The 18,850-nt window shown below is 44.6% G+C and overlaps 1 protein-coding gene across 2 annotated transcripts in view; it reads right to left on the bottom strand.

The window, feature by feature from the left end:
* The window catches only part of ACVR1B (activin A receptor type 1B), a 41,302-nt gene that overhangs the window by 9,275 nt on the left and 13,177 nt on the right, over positions 1-18,850 (bottom strand). Inside the window, exons 2-6 of one of the 2 annotated variants that reach the window (XM_012762859.3) lie at positions 9,651-9,890; positions 8,568-8,816; positions 4,486-4,716; positions 3,208-3,325; positions 1,432-1,622 (exon numbers count right to left, since the gene is read on the bottom strand). In XM_012762859.3, coding sequence (XP_012618313.1) covers positions 1,432-1,622; positions 3,208-3,325; positions 4,486-4,716; positions 8,568-8,816; positions 9,651-9,890 — 1,029 coding nt within the window. The remainder of the gene's footprint in view (positions 1-1,431; positions 1,623-3,207; positions 3,326-4,485; positions 4,717-8,567; positions 8,817-9,650; positions 9,891-18,850) is intronic. The other variant, XM_012762841.2, reaches the window with a different exon arrangement.

Genomic DNA, 18,850 nt, shown 5'->3' with positions numbered 1-18,850 from the left:
GCCCTGATCAACCAGACATCAGGGATCACACCTGCCATTGTGCCAAGATCCAGGATCTCCCAACAAGCCAACATTACAGTCAATAGGCAGTAAAGCTTGAGGTCTTTTTCCTTTTTCCTTAACCTTACTAGATTAGTAGTAAAGCCCAGTGTCTAGCCGGGCGTGGTGGCTCACGCCTATAATCCTAGCACTCTGGGAGGCCGAGGTGGTTGGATTGCTTCAGGTCAGAAGTTCAAAACCAGCCTGAGCGAGACCTCGTCTCTACTAAAAATAGAAAGAAATTAATTGACCAACTAAAATATATATATACAAAAAATTAGCCGGGCATGGTGGCGCATGCCTGTAGTCCCAGCTACTCGGAAGGCTGAGGCAGTAGGATCACTTGAGCCCAGGAGTTTGAGGTTGCTGTGAGCTAGGCTGATGCCATGGTACTCACTCTAGCCTGGGCAACAAAGTGAGACTCTGTCTCAAAAAAAAAAGGGCCCAGTGTCTAATCCACCAAGAAACCAGCTGTCCCCAACAAGGAATGTCTGAAATTACTAAACTGATGCTTCTGTTGCACTGGTTTACCTTTTTACTTCCATTCTTTTTTTATTTTTATTTATTTTTTAAAGGCAGAGTCTATGTTGCCCAGGCTGGAGTGCAGCATCTATTCACAGAAGTGTAATGTCTACCATAGTGCACTGTGGCATTGAATTCCTGGTCTCAAGCGTTCCTCCTGCCTCAGCCTCCTGAGTAGCTGGGACTATAGGGGTGTGCCACCATGCCTAGCTTTGTAGAGTTGTTTTACATGCATACTGTGGGCTTCTGAGATGACTACTCCTTAATACCAAACAACTGTGTCAGGACATCAATTTTTTTTTTTTTTGAGACAGAGTCTTGCTTTGTTGCCCAGGTTAGCATCAGCCTAGTTCATAGCAACCTCAAACTCCTGGGCTCAATCAATCCTACTGCCTCGGCCTCCCAAGTAACTGGGACTACAGGCAAGTGCCACCACGCCCAGCTAATTTTTTCTCTATATATTAGTTGGCCAATTAATTTCTTTCTATTTTTAGTAGAGACAGGGTCTCGCTCTTGCTCAGGCTGGTTTCGAACTCCTGACCTCGAGCAATCCGCCCACCTCAGCCTCCCAGAGTGCTAGGATTACAGGAGTGAGCCACCGCGCCTGGCCTTGGGACATCAATTGACAAATAACTGAATACTGACACTATAGAGCTCCTGAGGGAGTTCTAAAGACAGAGGTGAAGAGAATACCCTGTAGATGCCTCTTGTTCTCACTCAAAGCTCAAATCTCTTTCCTTTAGATTAGACTACAGTTCCTAAAGTCCAGTCCCAACTTTCTCAGTAAAATGAAATTCCAGGAACAAAATCAGGATGGTGCAGACTTTTGAAGCCAACACCACCTCATGGTCCTGCAGCTGGTGAGCTCACCTTGCGTGCCCACGATCTCCATGTGCAGGTGCGCCAGCCCACTGGCAGCAGACAAGGCCAGCTTGATCATGCCCTCGATTGTCACTGTGTACCGGTTCAGATAATCAAACAGGGAGCCGTGCTCGTGATAGTCAGAGACAAGCCACAGTTGTGTCCAGGTGCCATTATCTGCAGAGAACCACAAATGAGTTCTGCAACAGGTACAACTACCAGCAAAAAAGGTTAAAGTTGGAAAGGATGAACATGTACAACACAAAATCCAGTTAGACTGCTGAATTCACATTTCTCCCTTTCATACCTCTTGAGGGCCCCACGCCCCCTTCAAGCCCATGCCCACTTCATTCACAGTGGTCTACCAGTTTTAGGCTCCAGTAAGGACAGAAGAACACCACTTCTTTTTCAGACCTGCTCCCATTTTTTTTAGGTGGGCAGTATGATTCTGAACAGCGCTTCCTTTTTACCAAATTTGAAATGTGAGGTGTCCAGGAAAGGAAAGCATATGCTTAGGGAAAGTGACAGGTATTGTCAGAGTTGTGTTCAGTGCTGCTTGGGTCCTGACAAGACTCAGTCACCTACAGGTGAGAACCAGATGGGCTGCATTCACTACCATCAAGGAGAAAGGCCTTGGAGGTCCTCCTCTGTGTCCCAGGACCCTTTGAACATAGCCCACACCCAGCACCTGTCTCATTTGCAATGTTTCTTTTCAGTCTGTCGCTCTTACCAGGCCATGAGCTCTCTGAGACAGAGTAGGAAAGATCTCCTTTATACATTATTGTATTCCTGGCCAAAAAATGCTTTTCAACGCATGAATAACCTACTTCCAAGTATTCCCAGAGGGGTCACCTTATCCTTCAAAAGAGCCATGGAAGGTGGACCGTGCACTTTTGATTTTCTCTCTTTCATACATGGGGCAATGAGGAGGATAACAGAGGGAGGGAGAAAAAAACACCAAAAGCAGGCCTCTAATTAAGCCATGCTGCTGATGATAGGAAGACAGGAAATTGGATTGAAATCTCCAAAATTCCAGGCTGGTGCTAGTTCCAGGGTCAATACTACATTTATCATGTTTAAAAGGCAAGAACGAAGGAGTCCGGTTTTTCTCCTTCCCTGGCCCTAACGTGGGTTTGACAGCCAGATCCCTCCTCACACGCGCTGCCAGAGCCAATAAAGGGAGCAGCCCTGGAAACACACAGATCTTAGCTTCTCTTATCACAGACAAGGGACCCGCCCAGCACACTGCTTCTCACACTCCATCAGCCCCAAAGTCCTGAGGACCCTGTAGATTAGTTAAACAGCTTCCATTTTAACTTACTTATCGTGTTTATCAAAACAGTCAATAACATGTTTTGATCCTTTAAGATATATGGAAGATTTCAATTTTATCAAAAGGCAATGCTGTTTTAAAAAGGAATAGCTTGGCCGGGCGCTGTGGCTCACGCCTGTAATCCTAGCTCTTGGGAGGCCGAGGCGGGCGGATTGCTCAAGGTCAGGAGTTCAAAACCAGCCTGAGCAAGAGCGAGACCCCGTCTCTACTATAAATAGAAAGAAATTAATTGGCCAACTGATATATATATAAAAAATTAGCCGGGCATGGTGGCGCATGCCTGTAGTCCCAGCTACCTGGGAGGCTGAGGCAGAAGGATCACTCGAGCCCAGGAGTTTGAGGTTGCTGTGAGCTAGGCTGACGCCACGGCACTCACTCTAGCCTGGGCAACAAAGCGAGACTCTGTCTCAAAAAAAAAAAAAAAAAAAAAAAAAAAAAAAGGAATAGCTTACTCAGAGGGAGTAAATGGCTCTCTTCCCCTTCTTGCCCTGTGTACCAGCCCAAGACTCTTCAGCTTGGGGGCAGCTGAGGCCATTACAACCCCCCACAGCAATGTGAGGAATGAGCAGTCTGTTATTGTTTTAGGAACAAAACCCAAATAGTTAGCATCTTCCATAGGCTTTGTAGACACTAACGTCTAAAACTTGCTGCACCACAGGAGCAAGCTGCATCACAACTGCCAGACTCTTCTGAAATGTGACCCTGGTCACGTCCTGGCCATCCTCTCTGTACTCCAGGTGCACGTCTGCTCCCCACCCCCACCCCAGGTCTGTAAGGGCAAGGCCTGTGACTATGTCTTGCTCTTACGTGTCATGATCCAAGCGGCTGGCAGTGGTCCTAGCCCACAGCAGTCAATAAATGTTACTGGATTAATGAATGAAATTTCAATTACTACCCACTATCCTCAGAATAAAATACAATCCTCTCAGAAAGGCCCTTCATAATCTGGCCTCTGCCTACCTTTCCACCCATGTCCTTTGCTGTGGTATTGCCAGCCCAAGTTACTCCTCACCTCTGCGTGTGTCTACAGTGCCCGTCCCACTGGTTTTCCTTCCTGACCAACCCTTGCTACTGTCCTCTCAATCAAGCTCAGGTATGATTTGCCTCCAATTTGTGCTCACCTCTTTGCTAATCAATGAGATTCTCAAAAATAGGACTGTGTCTAGGCACACCAGACAGACTCAAAAATTAAAGCAGGAAAAGAAGGGAGAGGAAGGAGAAAACAAGGGGCCTGAGGTACAAGCCTGACCAAAAACTGAATCTGAAGGCCACCAAGTGACACTTTGTGGACAACATGCTTTTCTGTGGGTATCCTTTCCTGGCAAGGTTGAGGCTGCAATTTCTCATCCTAGTGATTTTCAAAAGAAACTTACCAGAGCTTTTGTAGGGACTACACTGGAAACGGGTCTAGGAGAATGATAAAAAAGAGACACTGAGCAGGCAGGGGAGGGGTTGAGAGTGTTCTTTATCTGTTTACTAGCACTGCTTGTTTAGCTGCTTGATAATCTGGGTTTCTGTATAAGCTTTTCAGGAACTAGAAGGCTTCACACCTTAAGAAAAACATGGAAACCATGACCATATCTAGGTCCTGTTTCTATGGGTAACAACGAAGAAGGCAAACAGAGCTGTGTGCCCCACAGCTGCACACCTTCCCCAGTCATCCTCCATTTGGGAACGGTGCCACTTTGGGGACACTGTATCCAAGCCTAGCACCCAAGCCCAGCCTTTACCTTTGTTGTCCGCGGCGATGAATCCAAGGATGTTCTCGTGGCGCAGCATGACTGTCTGGTATATCTCCGCTTCCCGGAACCAAGACCGCTCTTCTCGAGAGGAGAAAATTTTCACAGCCACATCACCACCCCTCCAGCGGCCACGCCACACTTCCCCAAACCGACCCTTGCCGATAATCTCCTGTAAAACGATGGTTCGGGCCACAGTGCGCTGGACAAAAAGAGGTAACCCTGTGGACCAAAGAATGGAAAGAAACCTGACATTGCAAATCTGCCAAACTTTGCAACTCCCACGTTCAATGGTACAGTAGAAAGGCCCTTAAAACAGTGTGTTTGTTCCATAATGGTCCATCAACCACGCAGAGCTGCTGCTGCCCCTGCGCCACGTCTGGATAATCTACCAGAGGGCTGAGCCAGGCGGCAACCGGGAGTGAGTGAACACAGGGAGGGCAACACATATGATTAGCTGCTCCCTAACTAAGCAATTGCTCCTCAGTTAATATGGATGACAGATTCAAATGTAAATTTTTTTTTAGAATTGGCACTATCAACATTTTTATGTTTTGTTGCCTAATAGCGAGCTCACAGTATGTTCAAATAAAGTATTTCATTGGATCCACAATGAAATAAACTTTTCCATAAGTGATAGTATGAATGTTGGGTTTTTGTTGTTGTTGTTGTTGTTCAGAGAGTCCAATAATAAGGAATAGATCTTTGAGAAAATAATAAGTAGTTATATCAACTGGATCAAATACTATGGGCATCCTTTAAAATGTTAAATATGAACTTAGATTATACATACAAAGAATAAGTCAAAGGAAATTTTATAAATAATGTTACATGAAAAATAAGACTCCTATCATACACAGAGTGACTGAACTTTTATAAATAAAATGTATAGATACAGATGAAGTCATAAGTGATCAAATGTATCTCAACAATTATTATTTTTTTTTTTTTGAGACAGAGTCTCACTTTGTTGCCCAGGCTAGAGGGAGTGCCGTGGCATCAGCCTAGCTCACAGCAACCTCAAACTCCTGGGCTCAAGCAATCCTGCTGCCTCAGCCTCCCCAGTAGCTGGGACTACGGGCATGCGCCACCATGCCCGGCTAATTTTTTCTATATATATTAGTTGGCCAATTAATTTCTTTCTATTTATAGTAGAGACAGGGGTCTCGCTCTTGCTCAGGCTGGTTTCGAACTTCGGACCTCGAGCAATCTGCCTGCCTCAGCCTCCCAGAGTGCTAGGATTACAGGCGTGAGCTACCGCGCCCAGCCTAACAATTACATTTTTTAATTTATGGGTCCAAGTGGTTTCTGGTTACATGGATGAATTGTAGAATGGTGATGTCTGGGCTTTTAGTATACCTGTCACAAATTGTGTATATTATACCCAAAAGGTAATTTTTCTTCCCTCATTCCCCTCCCACCATCCCCCCTTGGATGTAAATGTTTGGGCAGATTTGCCAACTCTGCAGCCAGACACCTGTGGGCCAATCCGCCCACATTTGCTTTAATCTGATGGAGGAAGGAAAGGGGGCAGGGAACACGAAGGGGGAACTGTGTGCTGGCAGCTGCTTTCGGGGCGCTCTGCCCATTAGCCACTAGAGGGCGGTGCTGCCCGGCCCATGGGTTGCCAGCTCTTCACCAGAGCAAAGCTCTGCTAACAGGTGGAGCTGAAGACGTACAATACTATACTTATTCCAAGATTAATTTCACTGTCTTTATAAGAAATATTATTGCTTCCTTTGACTCATTCAGTGTATCCCAATCGCCTTTACCGTCATGACTGAGTCTAACTCTCTTACTAACAACCCTGGACCAAATAAATAACTTTGTTATTAATCCCCAGGTCTGGCAGATGTGAACTACCATGCTTATTATGCACTTGGCTCTATGCCACGGGCTTTACATAAATTATCTCATTTCCTCACAACCGCCTATAAGGAAGATGTTGTTATTATCCCCGTTTTACAGAGGAGAAAACTAAGACCCAAAGAGGAAGGTTATGGAACTCATTCAAATTCATACAGGCAGTAAGTGGCAAGGCAGGGATTAAAATCTAGGACTGACTCCATAGTCTATGCTTTTAACAGCAACAGTATAGAACCACCAAAATGCTATCAAATTAGATCCCTTCTCTCTATTCCCTGTGCACCTGTCCTTCACCTCTGGTCCTTAAAGACTTCCAATAGGTCTTTCTGCCTCCTGTCTCACCCTGTCTTGCCCTGCAAACCCACACACAGTCCTGCCTCACCCCACCCTTCCAAACAGGAGGTTGGTAAATGGATGAATTCATCTTCCACACCACTGCCAGAATTCCCTCCAAAGGAAAAAATGAACATTCATCTTCCCACATGAAAACTTTTCAGTAGATGCCTCTTACATACAAGATAAAGTATGGCCCCCGAGGTTCTGTACACCTGGGCCAGCCTGTCTTTCCTGCCTCCCAGCATAAGCACACCATGCTGGTCTCCTTATCATAAGTTCCTTAAATACACAGCGAGTCTTCATGCCTTTTTACTCAAGGCATTTTCATTGGCCTGGAATGTTCTCTGCTCTCACCTCTTTTAAAAATACTCATTTTTCAAGACCACTTCAAATGTGTCCTCCTTTTGAGACTCTTCCCAATAATCCCTGTCTTTTCTATTCAATCCTGGGTCAGCCTCCTTTTAATTTTTGTTGTATCTTTTTCACCCAGAGGATATTCAGCATATATTTAATAAAATGAACTGAAACTCATATGAGCAGTATGGAGTTATTACTTTAAAAACCACCTTGGAAGCTCTGTATATTCTGAAGAACAGACTAAACCATCAGAGAGAAATAATTATTAACTATTTTACTACAGATGACTAAATAACCAACATGGTCCTTTCCTAGCTTCAGATGGTTTTGATCTTAAAAAGATTCCAGAAAACCCTATCTATTCACCTCTAGCAGCAAATCAAGTCCCACAGTCAGCCAGGCAGTTCTAACCACTGCCCTACCTCTTTCAGCAAAGAACGAGCCCTGGTTTTTTTTCTGTTTCTAAAAATATGCAGCTTTTAAATATATCCATCATTTTAGTGCTCGCTCTCTCTCTGCAAAGCTTAATAAAAGCAAAACCACTGAAATTTAGGAGATGTCACAGCTCAAAGTACTCCTTGTGTCAAGAAAGAATGTCTGACCATGACTGATGGCATAATTTCCCTAAAGAACAACAGTCTTGTCCCATAGCAAGGAAACATACATAAAAACAAACCAAATGCTCACAAATAAAATCCTGTGTGTTTTAGCTAGAATGATAACAGCGATCTTTGTGTATGATTTTTTCTTTTATATAAGAATGAAATACCACTGTCACTAAAATAATGGTTTATCTTCATTAAAAAATCTTTTGCAGTCATGTTCACATCTAATAGCTAGCTGAACTGCACCTTGAGACCTGAAAGACCCAATCTCCTTTATCCTAAATTCTGGTCTCATGCCGAGGTCCAGTGTTTGGGTCAGCTCCCTCATCTGAGAGAGACTTGGTCAACGACAGGCAGTACAGGAAATGGCGCTGATACTATGCTGGAAGCCCAAGCTGCCTTTTTTTTTAACCTCTACCAGAAAACCTTGGGCAACTGGTACAAGTCAATGATTCACCAAATCCCAACTCTAAACTTTACTCAATGTCCTTAAACTCCCCTTGTGGTTGCTCAGAGATCAATGATTAGCTGTCACCACCTCACAGGAATCCAGCATACTCCTGTTTCTCAAAAGGGGCCCTTAAACTGAGCACCCCACTGCTCAGGTGGAACCAGCTGAATTTTAATAGATGTACATACAGTTACAAGACGTGAAGAGAGGCAGGGTTTCCGCAGTGGAGAGTTTTGCACTAGACCTTGGGAATCCCAGGGAATGAAAGATTTTCTGTAAACCCATTATCTTATCTCCTTATATGTCAGACTCCAAATGAAGGGGAATTATGAATCCAAATGACTCAGTGCTGGTAGAAACAAATGCAGGGCCCCAGGCCTTCCTCATAAACACTCTATCTTGCTGAGAAACAGCAATGAAAGCCAATAACAGACACGACACCCTGGAGAACTCAGTACCTGAGCCAGACCCCGAGGTGGAGAGATCGTAGACAAGATCCTGCAGCGTCTTGTCTTTGGAGAGACACATCTCACATGAGGGATCTTCCATGTCCAGTCTCTGGCGGTTGTGATAGACACGCTGATGATAGTTAATGACAAGGAAAACAATGATGATGATGAGAAACAGGAGGAACACCGGGCCTGCAATAATGCCTACCAGCTCCACGGGGCCCCACATGGAAGAGTGCTCAGGCTCCTTGAGGTGACCTGGGTCAGGTGAGAGAAGGGAGGGAAAGAACAAGAGTAAAAACAAGGGAAATCCATGGCCTTATTTATCCCCAACACCCACCCCACAGTGAAAGAGACTCCTTTCCCTCTCAAGGCATTCAGGTTCCTTCGATCTCTCTGGTCTTACTGGGCTAGTTGACTGCCTAAATGCTCTCGAATGCCAAACTTCTTTAGTTAATGCGCCTCTTTCAACAGTCAAATCCACAACCCCTTTTGCAACTTCACAGCATTTCATGGTACTATTCCCACCTCAGTCCCCCATCCCTGGCAGACGCCAGTTTCTGCTCTTAACTTACCATAGCTCCTCTAAGCTCTGCTCTAGTTTTTGCCCTTCTCCTTTGAGCTCCACAGTAATACCTTCTAAATGGCAGACTGGCAAAGAGATGATACATAGTATTCCACAGCCTTGATCACCATCCTTTTCCTATTCTAGCCTCCTCACAACTGACCAACACCCTTCCCATAGCAGTTCCCTCCACATGGCTCTAGGGCCATCTCCTTGTAGATCAGTCCCACGTCCTCCTGCAGGAACCCCTGCCTAGTTCTTCCACTCTTCACCACTGCCGATGGCTGCTTAGCCACTACCCAGAACAAGCTGGCACCTCTAGAACCGACTTGATAATCTGCCTCCTTCACCCTCTAACCTACAAAACTGACTTGGGAGGAACCCCATCCCTTGTCACCTAGGGAACATCCAAAGCCACCTTCACCTATCATCAAACCAAGGGATTGGGGAAGAGCAGAGAAGGACGAGACGACGGGGGTGCCCTACCTCCAAGATGAGCCAATAGTCCAACAAGGGCATCCACTCACCACTGGGCACCCTCAGGTCGATCTTGTTGCAGAAGTCAGTATAGCAGCAGTGGGTGTTGCGCAGATCCTCTGAGCTCAGGCAGTAGAAAGGCTTCCCGGCGGGGACCAGTTCCACTTTGGGGATGCAGGTGCGCACATGGTGCTCCATCCCATCCAGGTTGAAAATGGAAACCATGCAGGCCCCATCTGTTTCACACGTGTAGTTGGCCTGTAGGCAGCTGGTGCACGCACACTGCAGAGCTGCAGGAAATTTGGGAGCAGACATTGACATCGACGGTGATATCTTTTCCAGGTCCTTTTCCAAACTTAGAATATAATCCCTTAGCACACTTGATGTTCCAAAATAGGGAGCTTTTATAGAGATGGGGCCAGAAAGATATCTTCAACTAGGGCAGATCTTTTCACCTGTTTATTCAGCTTACAAACAGGGCCCCATCATTTTCCTCTAAGTGCTCTATTTTATGCCTGTGAGAGACAGAGGAACTACCTTTTCCTTCAGATTGAGATGCCTGATAGGAGGGAGGCGTCTTCCCTTTGGAGAATACAGGACCCACACCCACACACTCCATGCAAAGCCACCTAGCATGCCTCAGAGCCATCATCAACCCCACCTCCTCTGGCAGGCACCAGGCAGCCTGCAGCTTTCTAAATGCAGTATGCATGCTCTCACAAATGCTTTTGCTGCAATGCTTTTCTTCTGCCTAATTCTAAAAATCCTTCAAAATTCAACTCAAATGTCACTTCCTTTGAAAGGCTTTCCCTCACTACTCCATTACCATCCTCCTGCCTTTAGGCCACATCAGGTCCCTCTCATGAGGGACAAAAAGGATATCCTCCAAAGAGAAGAATTTGGGTACCTACTTCATAGACATATTGTGAGGACTAAGAGATAATGCAAAAACAGCGCTCAATAAGTTTAACCCATCCTGAGAGGACCCTGGATAGCACACATACACAAACAGTATTTTTTCCAAATAGACAGTTTACACAATCACCTCTGGGACTAAGGAGTTTTGGTGGGTATGCATCATACATAATGTGTCCTATTTGACAGGAAATTACTGTAAATGAATTTGGCGCCTCTGAAAGCCTGTTCAGCAGCCCTGGAATCTGAAATCCTTTATTTATCCGACTAACAAGAATAGCACAGACAGCAGCAGTTGGTTCTCCCCAACACTGTCTCCCACGAGACTAACCTAGCCCTGACCTCCTGGGATGGGCAGAAGCGTAGCTCTGGCCACCAGAATACTGAGGCTGAGACTTGCAGTGCTGAATGAAGCACCCACCAGGGGATGGAGGTGGTGGGGACCCCGAGTCCCAGGCCGCACACTAAGTGAATACTATCTGGATGCCAAATGGGAATACACTCACACTAAGGCCCCTAGAGACAGACATTTATGACCAACCCCATGAAAAGCTACCCTGTCATAACTCACCCATTCAGGCTGTAAATAGTCTATCTTCGTCTCTTCCTCCAATACTCTGGAAGGCATCTCTTGGCTTTCAAACCCAAGGACAGATTCTAAATAACTCCACGGCCAACCCCTCCCTCCTCAGGCTTTCTAAAAATGAGACAACCCCTTGCTATTTCCACCCAAGAAAAAAGGAGAGGCAGCACTGACAGGTAGACAGACAGTATAGATCTTCACTGTATGGCCTGCTGTATTTTTTCATGCTTGGTCAGATTCCCTTCTTCTAGGAGAAATTCCAAAACATGCAGCAACCTGCTGAAGAGTTTAGGTAGTGTTATTTCTTAAAAGCAGAAAGTTAAAGTAGGCATCCATTAGATCCAAATCATACAAGGCAGTTTTAAAAGTAAATTTCTCCTAAAGTTCGATTCCAACCCTTGTACACAAGACAGATTAAAGAATTCCCAATTTTTCCTCCCAAAACATTTGCTCCCTCTTTTATTCTTCTTGCTTTTAAATCTACTTCTGCAATTCTCGGAATACTTAATCCAAACATCTTTTACTCATGCTGGAAGCCTGTTGATCCAAGACAGCTAACTCCCATTCCTCTTTGTGCCAGTGAGGACGTTCAGGCACGAAAGGGGTCCCTGTGGACAGAGTACCTCTCAATACACATGTTGTGATGCCAAGTAAAGAGAACAGCATTGGGTCTATTTGGGGAAGCAAGAAAGGGAAAATTAACAATTTAAAGAGAGGACTATTCTGAGCGCAGTGAGATGCACAGGGCCAAACCCACAGTCGCCTTTCAGAAAAGAGCTCACTTCACAGTCCACCCATTAGTGGGGCAGAATAGGCAGGAGCCTCCGATTCCAGATATTTATGCTTCTTCCCTTGGTTCACGGCCTCTTTCACAGTGATTCATTCTGGAGAATGAACACACCCACACGTGGCTCATTATTTTTGGGAAGTACTTAAACAATCTTGGTGTAAAACAGGAAAGAACAAAAGTGGTGAAATCTATGCTAGACAGGACTAACGGAACTGGGGGCTGGGCCATGTGGGTTTGTGATAAGGAACTGGGTGAGTCCTGGAGCCTATCTGGGCCTCAGCTGCCTGGCCAGAAAACACCACTCATCTTACAGAAATGGTATGAAGATTAGTCAAACATCCGATGAGTGCTGTGGGTCCTCTGAGAAAGGCTTTCCCTACACATATTCGCGTATATCTACGTATTTTACAGAATGCGTGAGAAGTCTGAGAAAGACATATTTCTAAGATAATCATCACTGCTGAAAAAGTTTGAATTACCATCACTAGGAGCCACAGTGAGTATCCTGGTAGGAACAGGGCAGAAAGGCTCAAATACCAGCTCTAATATTAATCACATGACCTGGAGCAAGTTTTAACCTTTTTGTACCCATTTCCTAATCTATAAAGTGGGACTGTTAATAACTACAGTCATGCATTACCTAGTGATGGGGACACATTCTGAGAAACACAACGTTAGGTGATTTGTTGTTGTGTGACCCTCAGAGAGTGTCCTTACACAGACCTAGACGGGATAACCTATCTCATGCCCAGGCTATATGGTATAGCCTGTTGCTCTAAGCTACAGACCTGTGCAGCATGTTACTGTACTGAATACTGTAGGCAACAGTAACACAATGGTAAGTATTTATATATTTAAATATAGAAAAGGTACAGTAAAAATACAGTATCATTATCTTATGGGACCACCATCATATACGTGGTCCACTGTTGACCAAACGTTATGTGGCGCATGACTGCAGTTCAAAGGACCATGTAAGAATTACATGAAATAATATATTTTATTTTATTTTTATTTATTTATTTTTTTTGAGACAGAGTCTCACTTTATTGCCCAGGCTAGAGTGAGTGCCGTGGCGTCAGTCTAGCTCACAGCAACCTCAAACTCCTGGGCTCAAGCAATCCTCCTGCCTCAGCCTCCCAAGTAGCTGGGACTACAGGCATTCGCCACCATACCCGGCTAATTTTTTGTATATATATATTAGTTGGCCAATTAATTTCTTTCTATTTATAGTAGAGACGGGGTCTCGCTCTTGCTCAGGCTGGTTTCGAACTCCTGACCTCAAGCAATCCGCCCGCCTCGGCCTCCCAGAGAGCTAGGATTACAGGCGTGAGCCACCGCGCCCGGCTATTTTATTTTTTTTGAGACAGAGTCTCGCTTTGTTGCCCAGGCTAGAGTGAGTGCCATGGCGTCAGCCTAGCTCACAGCAACCTCAAACTCCTGGGCTCAAGCAATCCTGCTGCCTCAGCCTCCCGAGCAGCTGGGACTACAGGCATGCACCACCATGCCCGGCTAATTTTTTTTCTATATATATATTAGTTGGCGAATTAATTTCTTTCTATTTACAGTAGAGACGGCTGGTCTTGCTCAGGCTGGTCTCAAACTCCTGACCTCGCGCAATCCGCCCGCCTCTGCCTCCCAGAGTGCTAGGATTACAGCCCGGCCAGAAATAATATATTTAAAAAAATACTTAACAAATAAGTGTTCAATAAATATTCATTCCTCCTCTCAATGTGAAACCTAAAAGCAAAAGAAAACAAACAAACAAAAAATACCACCCAAGGAATATGTGTCTCTTTAACCACTAATTAGGTAGTGGCAAGTTTCAGCAGGAAAGTACTATTCAAGTCTCAGCTCTACCAGTAACTAGTCTCATGGCTTTGGGCAAGTTACTTAACCTCTCTCGACCTCATTTTCCTCATGATTAACCAGAAGAAGGGACTGAACTAGATGACCTCTAAAATCCTTTCCAGCTGTAAGTCTGAATTTAGTTTTGTTTTTAAATTCACCAGATAATTCTGCTTTGTTTTATAGACCTTTTCCTAAACATTTTTTTTTTTTTTTAAAGAAACAGGGTCTCACTCTATCACCCAGGCTGGAGTACAGTGGTGAAATCATAGCTCACTGTAACCTCGAAATCCTGGGCTCAAGCGATCATCCCACCTCAGCTTCCTGAGTAGCTTGGACTACAAGCAGACACCACCACGACCAACTAATTTTTCTTATTTTTTTGTAGAGACAAGGTCTCATTATGTTGCCCAGGCTGGTTTCAAACTTCTGGCCTCAAATGATCCTCCTGTCTTAGCCTCCCAAAGTCTTAGCCTCCCAAAGAGGTGGCATGAGCCACCTCTACCAGTCCCTAAATGTCTTTTAAAGATAGACATTTTGGCTACTCTTCTGTTAATATTCATTTTTATTGAAACAAAATAATAAAATTATAAATACATTTTTTAAATTATAATAAAATTATAAAAACATCTGAATTTACTATAAATTTTAATATACTAAACCACAAACATTAAATTCAATTCTCTCTGAAAAGCTAAATCTGGACTAATGACAACAGCTCCTTATAATGTTTCATAGTGACTCATCAGTTTAAATAAGTCCACACATGTGTATATAAACAATACATACCTAAAACTCTCCTTATTCCATGGTCTAAGAGTTACATAGTAGAAATGACAAAATTTGGAAAACCACATCACACAAGTAAAATCATTCTACACATAAACAAGTTAGAAAGCGGTCAGAACAAAAGCCTTATTAGCACAGACTTTTGTTATTAACTAGACAAACCTAAACTAAAGCTGGGCATGGTGGCTTGTGCTTGTAATCCCAGCACTTTGGGAGGATCACTTGAGCCCAGGAGTTCAAGACCAGCCTGAGCAACAAATTGTTTTTTGAGACAGTGTCTCTCTGTGTTGCTCCGGCTAGAGTGCCGTGGCGTCAGCCTAGCTCACAGCAACCTCAAACTCCTGGGCTCAAGCGATCCTCCTGCCTCAGCCTCCTGAGTAGCTGGGACTACAGGCATGCACCACCATGCCCAGCTAATTTTTTCTATTTTTGGTAGAGACGGGGTCTCGTTCTTGCTCAGGCTAATCTTGAACTCCTGAGCTCAAACGATCTGCCTGCCTCGGCCTCCGAGAGTGCTAGGATTACAGGTATGAGCCACTGCGCCCAGTCCCCAATTTTTTTTAAATAAAAAAATTTGCCAAGAATGGTGATGTGCGTCTGTAGTTCCAGCTACTTGACAGGCTGAGGCAGGGGGATCGCTTCAGCCCAGAAGTTTGAGGTTGCTGTGAGCTATGATGACATCACTGCACTCCAGCCCACTCTGTCTCACATACATACACACACAGAAAAACAAAAATAAAAACCACCTAAAGACAAAACCACATTGGCAGGATTTGAACATGGTTCCAAAGTATGATTAGAAAGTGGTTTGTGGCAGGATGTAAATGCAAATTTGATTCATGAGAAAGGCTGTATTTTCAGAAGGGCTGATAAGTCCCAACCTGGGCAGACTCTGTCTAGCTATATATTATGAAGGCATCTAACACAGCCGGGCCTCAGAAAAGACAGGGCACCCAGTGACACCGTGGCTCACCCAGGAATTCCCAAGAATTCCCAGGGTTAGACTCACAGCCACTCAGCCCAACATCCCATCCCAGACCAACACCAGGAACAGGTGTGGGAGAGCACAGTGTGATGGCACCACCCTTAAAAGGCAAGAGCCACACGCCAAAACATCCAAGACTGTCCTAATTGATGAAGGTCCAGGAATGTCTAAAACTTTTTGAAGCTATGGTAATTATGAATTTTACTATATGTTAATTACTCCTTGGGATAAGAAATTTCATAAATTTAGTTACTAGTTGTAGAATGCTGTCCTGTACGATAAACTTGTGTCTTTCAAATTCCATCAGACAACCTTCTAGAGTATCCAAGATTTGGTGACCAAATCAGCCTGTGTTGCCCTTCCTCTTCGTGATTTAGTAACTTGATCATAAGCTGACTCTCAGGCCTCATCCTTCCCAATGAGAGCACCCATCAGACAGGCCACCTTGCTAAGGACAGCCGCCTACGACCGCAATTATTTTATGCTTCCCTGGATCACACTCAAATCCCTACAGTTTCTTCGGGACAGAACAAAGACCATAACTCTATACAACTCTGGTTTTAGAATCAGAGACACCAGTTTTATATTAGGGTAGGATGTTTTCAGTTTTGTTTCCCATAAGAAAACACTGTGCATGGTCAGTGTGTTAGTTTATCAAGAGGTGTCACATTCATTCTCTGTGATCCCCACAGGAACGCAGGGAACTGAGGCTGGGGGAGCTGCCCCACAGCCTCGGAGAAGCTAAGAGGCTCACCAATGGCAAAGCTGCAAATGAAGGAGCCACATCTCCAACTCAGGTCCCAGACGCTAAGCCCAGTGCGTTTTCCACCGCACCATGCAGCATTCTACGACATCCCTTCTGACAACGTCCAGCACTCCTGGCCCTCAGGGCTATAGCCACTAGGAACATCTTCAGGACGATCAGACTCTTCATCCTGCAAGTATTAATTACATCACCCTCACTGCATTCTTAGCCTCATTGCATCAAATTTACTCTGCTGGTTTTCTGACCAAAGGGCCTCACCATGTCTTCCTGCAGTTTATCTCTAAGGATTTAGTGTGTCACAGCCCGAGAGAACAGTGCTGCTGAAAACCTCAAAGTTTCATCATGCATTCCTTACTTCATATTGGCGACTTTACCAGTATTATGGAAGTGGCACTTTATCCCTACTTTATTTTTTAAGACAGTTCTTTTAAAAAAATTTTTTAGAGATGAGGTCTCTGGCCAGGTGTGGTGGCTCACACCTGTGATCCCAGCACTCTGCAAGGCTGAGGCAGGAGGATCACTTGAGCTCAGGAGTTCAAGACCAACCTCTGTAAGAGCAAGACCCTGTCTCTACTAAAAATAGACTGTATGAGCCCAGGAGTTTGAGGTGTAGTGAGCTATGATGACACCACTGCACTCTAGCTAGGGCCACAGAGCAAGACTCTGTATACCCTCGCCAAAAAAAGAGAGAGATGAGGTCTCGCTATGTTATGTTGCCCAGGCTGGAATGCACAGGCTATTGACAAGTACGATCATTGCCTAGCCTCAAACTCCTGGCCTTACACATATTCCCACCTTAGCCTCATGAGCAGCTGAGACTACAGACACGTGCCACTGAACCCAGTTAAGACAGTTCTGTACATACAGTGTAAATTCCTTTAATCCTTTTGTGCCTTTAAAATAACTACCTTCTACAGACCTTATGAAAGTCTTTGAAAATCCAGATCAAGTCTTTCCCTTTATTCACATACATATTTGCCTCCTAAAAAAGTTCCAAATTATTAGACCGCCTGGACCTTACAGAAATCACACTGCAACCTTCTCTTAAGTGGGTAATGTTTTCTTGGGTTCAGTGGCCCTAACTTTTATTATAGATCCCAACCAGCAACTGGGGTCTCCCTGGAAATCTCTTTAGGGACAGGAATAACAGGTCAATCTAACAGTCTTCTGGCTAAAATGCCATTTAAAGAAACAGACTGTGTTTCATTCACCTCTGTATCTCCAGGGCTGAATTCTAGTAGGCCCACACTAAATATTTGCTCAAAACATGGTCATTTGGCTGGGCGAGATGGCTCACGCCTATAACCCTAGTATTTTGGGAGGCTAAGGTGGGAGGATTGCTTGAGGCCAGGAGTTCAAAACCAGCCTAAGCAAGTGCAAGGCCCTATCTCTACAAAATATAGAAAAATTAGCTGGGTGTGGTGGCACACACCTGTAATCTCATAGTCCCAGCTACTTGGGAGGCTGAAGCAGGAGAACTGTTTGAACCCAGGAGTTTGAGGTTATAGCGAGCTATGATGACACCACTGCACTCTAGCCCGGGAAACAGAGCAAGACTGTGTTTCAAAATAAAAAATGGCCATTTATGATGACAACATTAAAGTCCTTCAAGATGGGAGGAAAAAGAATACCGTTCCAGTTACTATGGCTGTATAGCAAATTACCCCAAAACCTGTGGCATAAAATAACTGTTTATTCTTGCAAGGATTCTGTGGGACAGGAGTCGGGCAGGGCAGCAGGGACAGCTTATGTGTACTCCACAATGTCTGGAGTTTCACATGAAGACTTCTTTCAGGGTGGGAGCTGGGATCACGTGAAGGCACACTCACTCATGCCTGGCAGCTGACGCTGGCTATGGCTGAGAGCATTCGTTCTTCTTTACGTGGTCCTCTCCAAGTATAAGTTGAGTGTCCCTTGTCTGAAATGCTTGGGACCAGAAATGTTTCAGATTTCTGATTTTTTAATAATTGCATATACATACTGCTCCAATGAGCGTTTCTTTTGAGTATGACCTTTGAGTGTGTTAGCACTCAAAAAAAGTTTCGGATTTTGGAGCATTTGAAATTTCAGATTAGGGATGCTCAACCGGTAGTCCCTTTGTGTGGCCTAGCTTGAGCTCCTTGAAGAATGACAGCTGGCTTTCCCAGAGCAAGGCCCCAAAAGCAATGAACGAGGCAAAAACTATATCTTTTAATGGCCTAGCCTTAGAAGTCACAGAGCATCACATCTGCCACATACTGTAGGTTGAAGCAGTCAAGCCTCCACCCAAATTCAAGGGAGAATAGGACAGACCCCACCTATTGGTGGGAGTATCAAAGTTGCACTGTAAGAAGAACATGTGGGATAGAAGATGTAGTTGCAAACACTTAGGAGGTAAAATTTGCCACAAAGACATACTTCTTTAATTAGTTCCAAAACAGTCTATATGTTTATAACTACTTAAATTCAGAATAAAGTAACATTTATTGCAAAAGAACTATGAAGACAAGATTGGTTTTAAATCTTTAACCACCTCCAGAGGTATCCAACCTCTATGACTTGTCTATGTCAAAAGAATTTGGGGAGGCCGGGCGC

This window comes from Microcebus murinus, chromosome 10 (genome assembly GCF_040939455.1).
Source record: "Microcebus murinus isolate Inina chromosome 10, M.murinus_Inina_mat1.0, whole genome shotgun sequence".
Lineage (NCBI taxonomy): Eukaryota > Metazoa > Chordata > Mammalia > Primates > Cheirogaleidae > Microcebus > Microcebus murinus.
The sequence above is the reverse complement of the archived record's forward strand: the minus strand, read 5'-3'. Positions and strand labels throughout refer to the sequence as shown.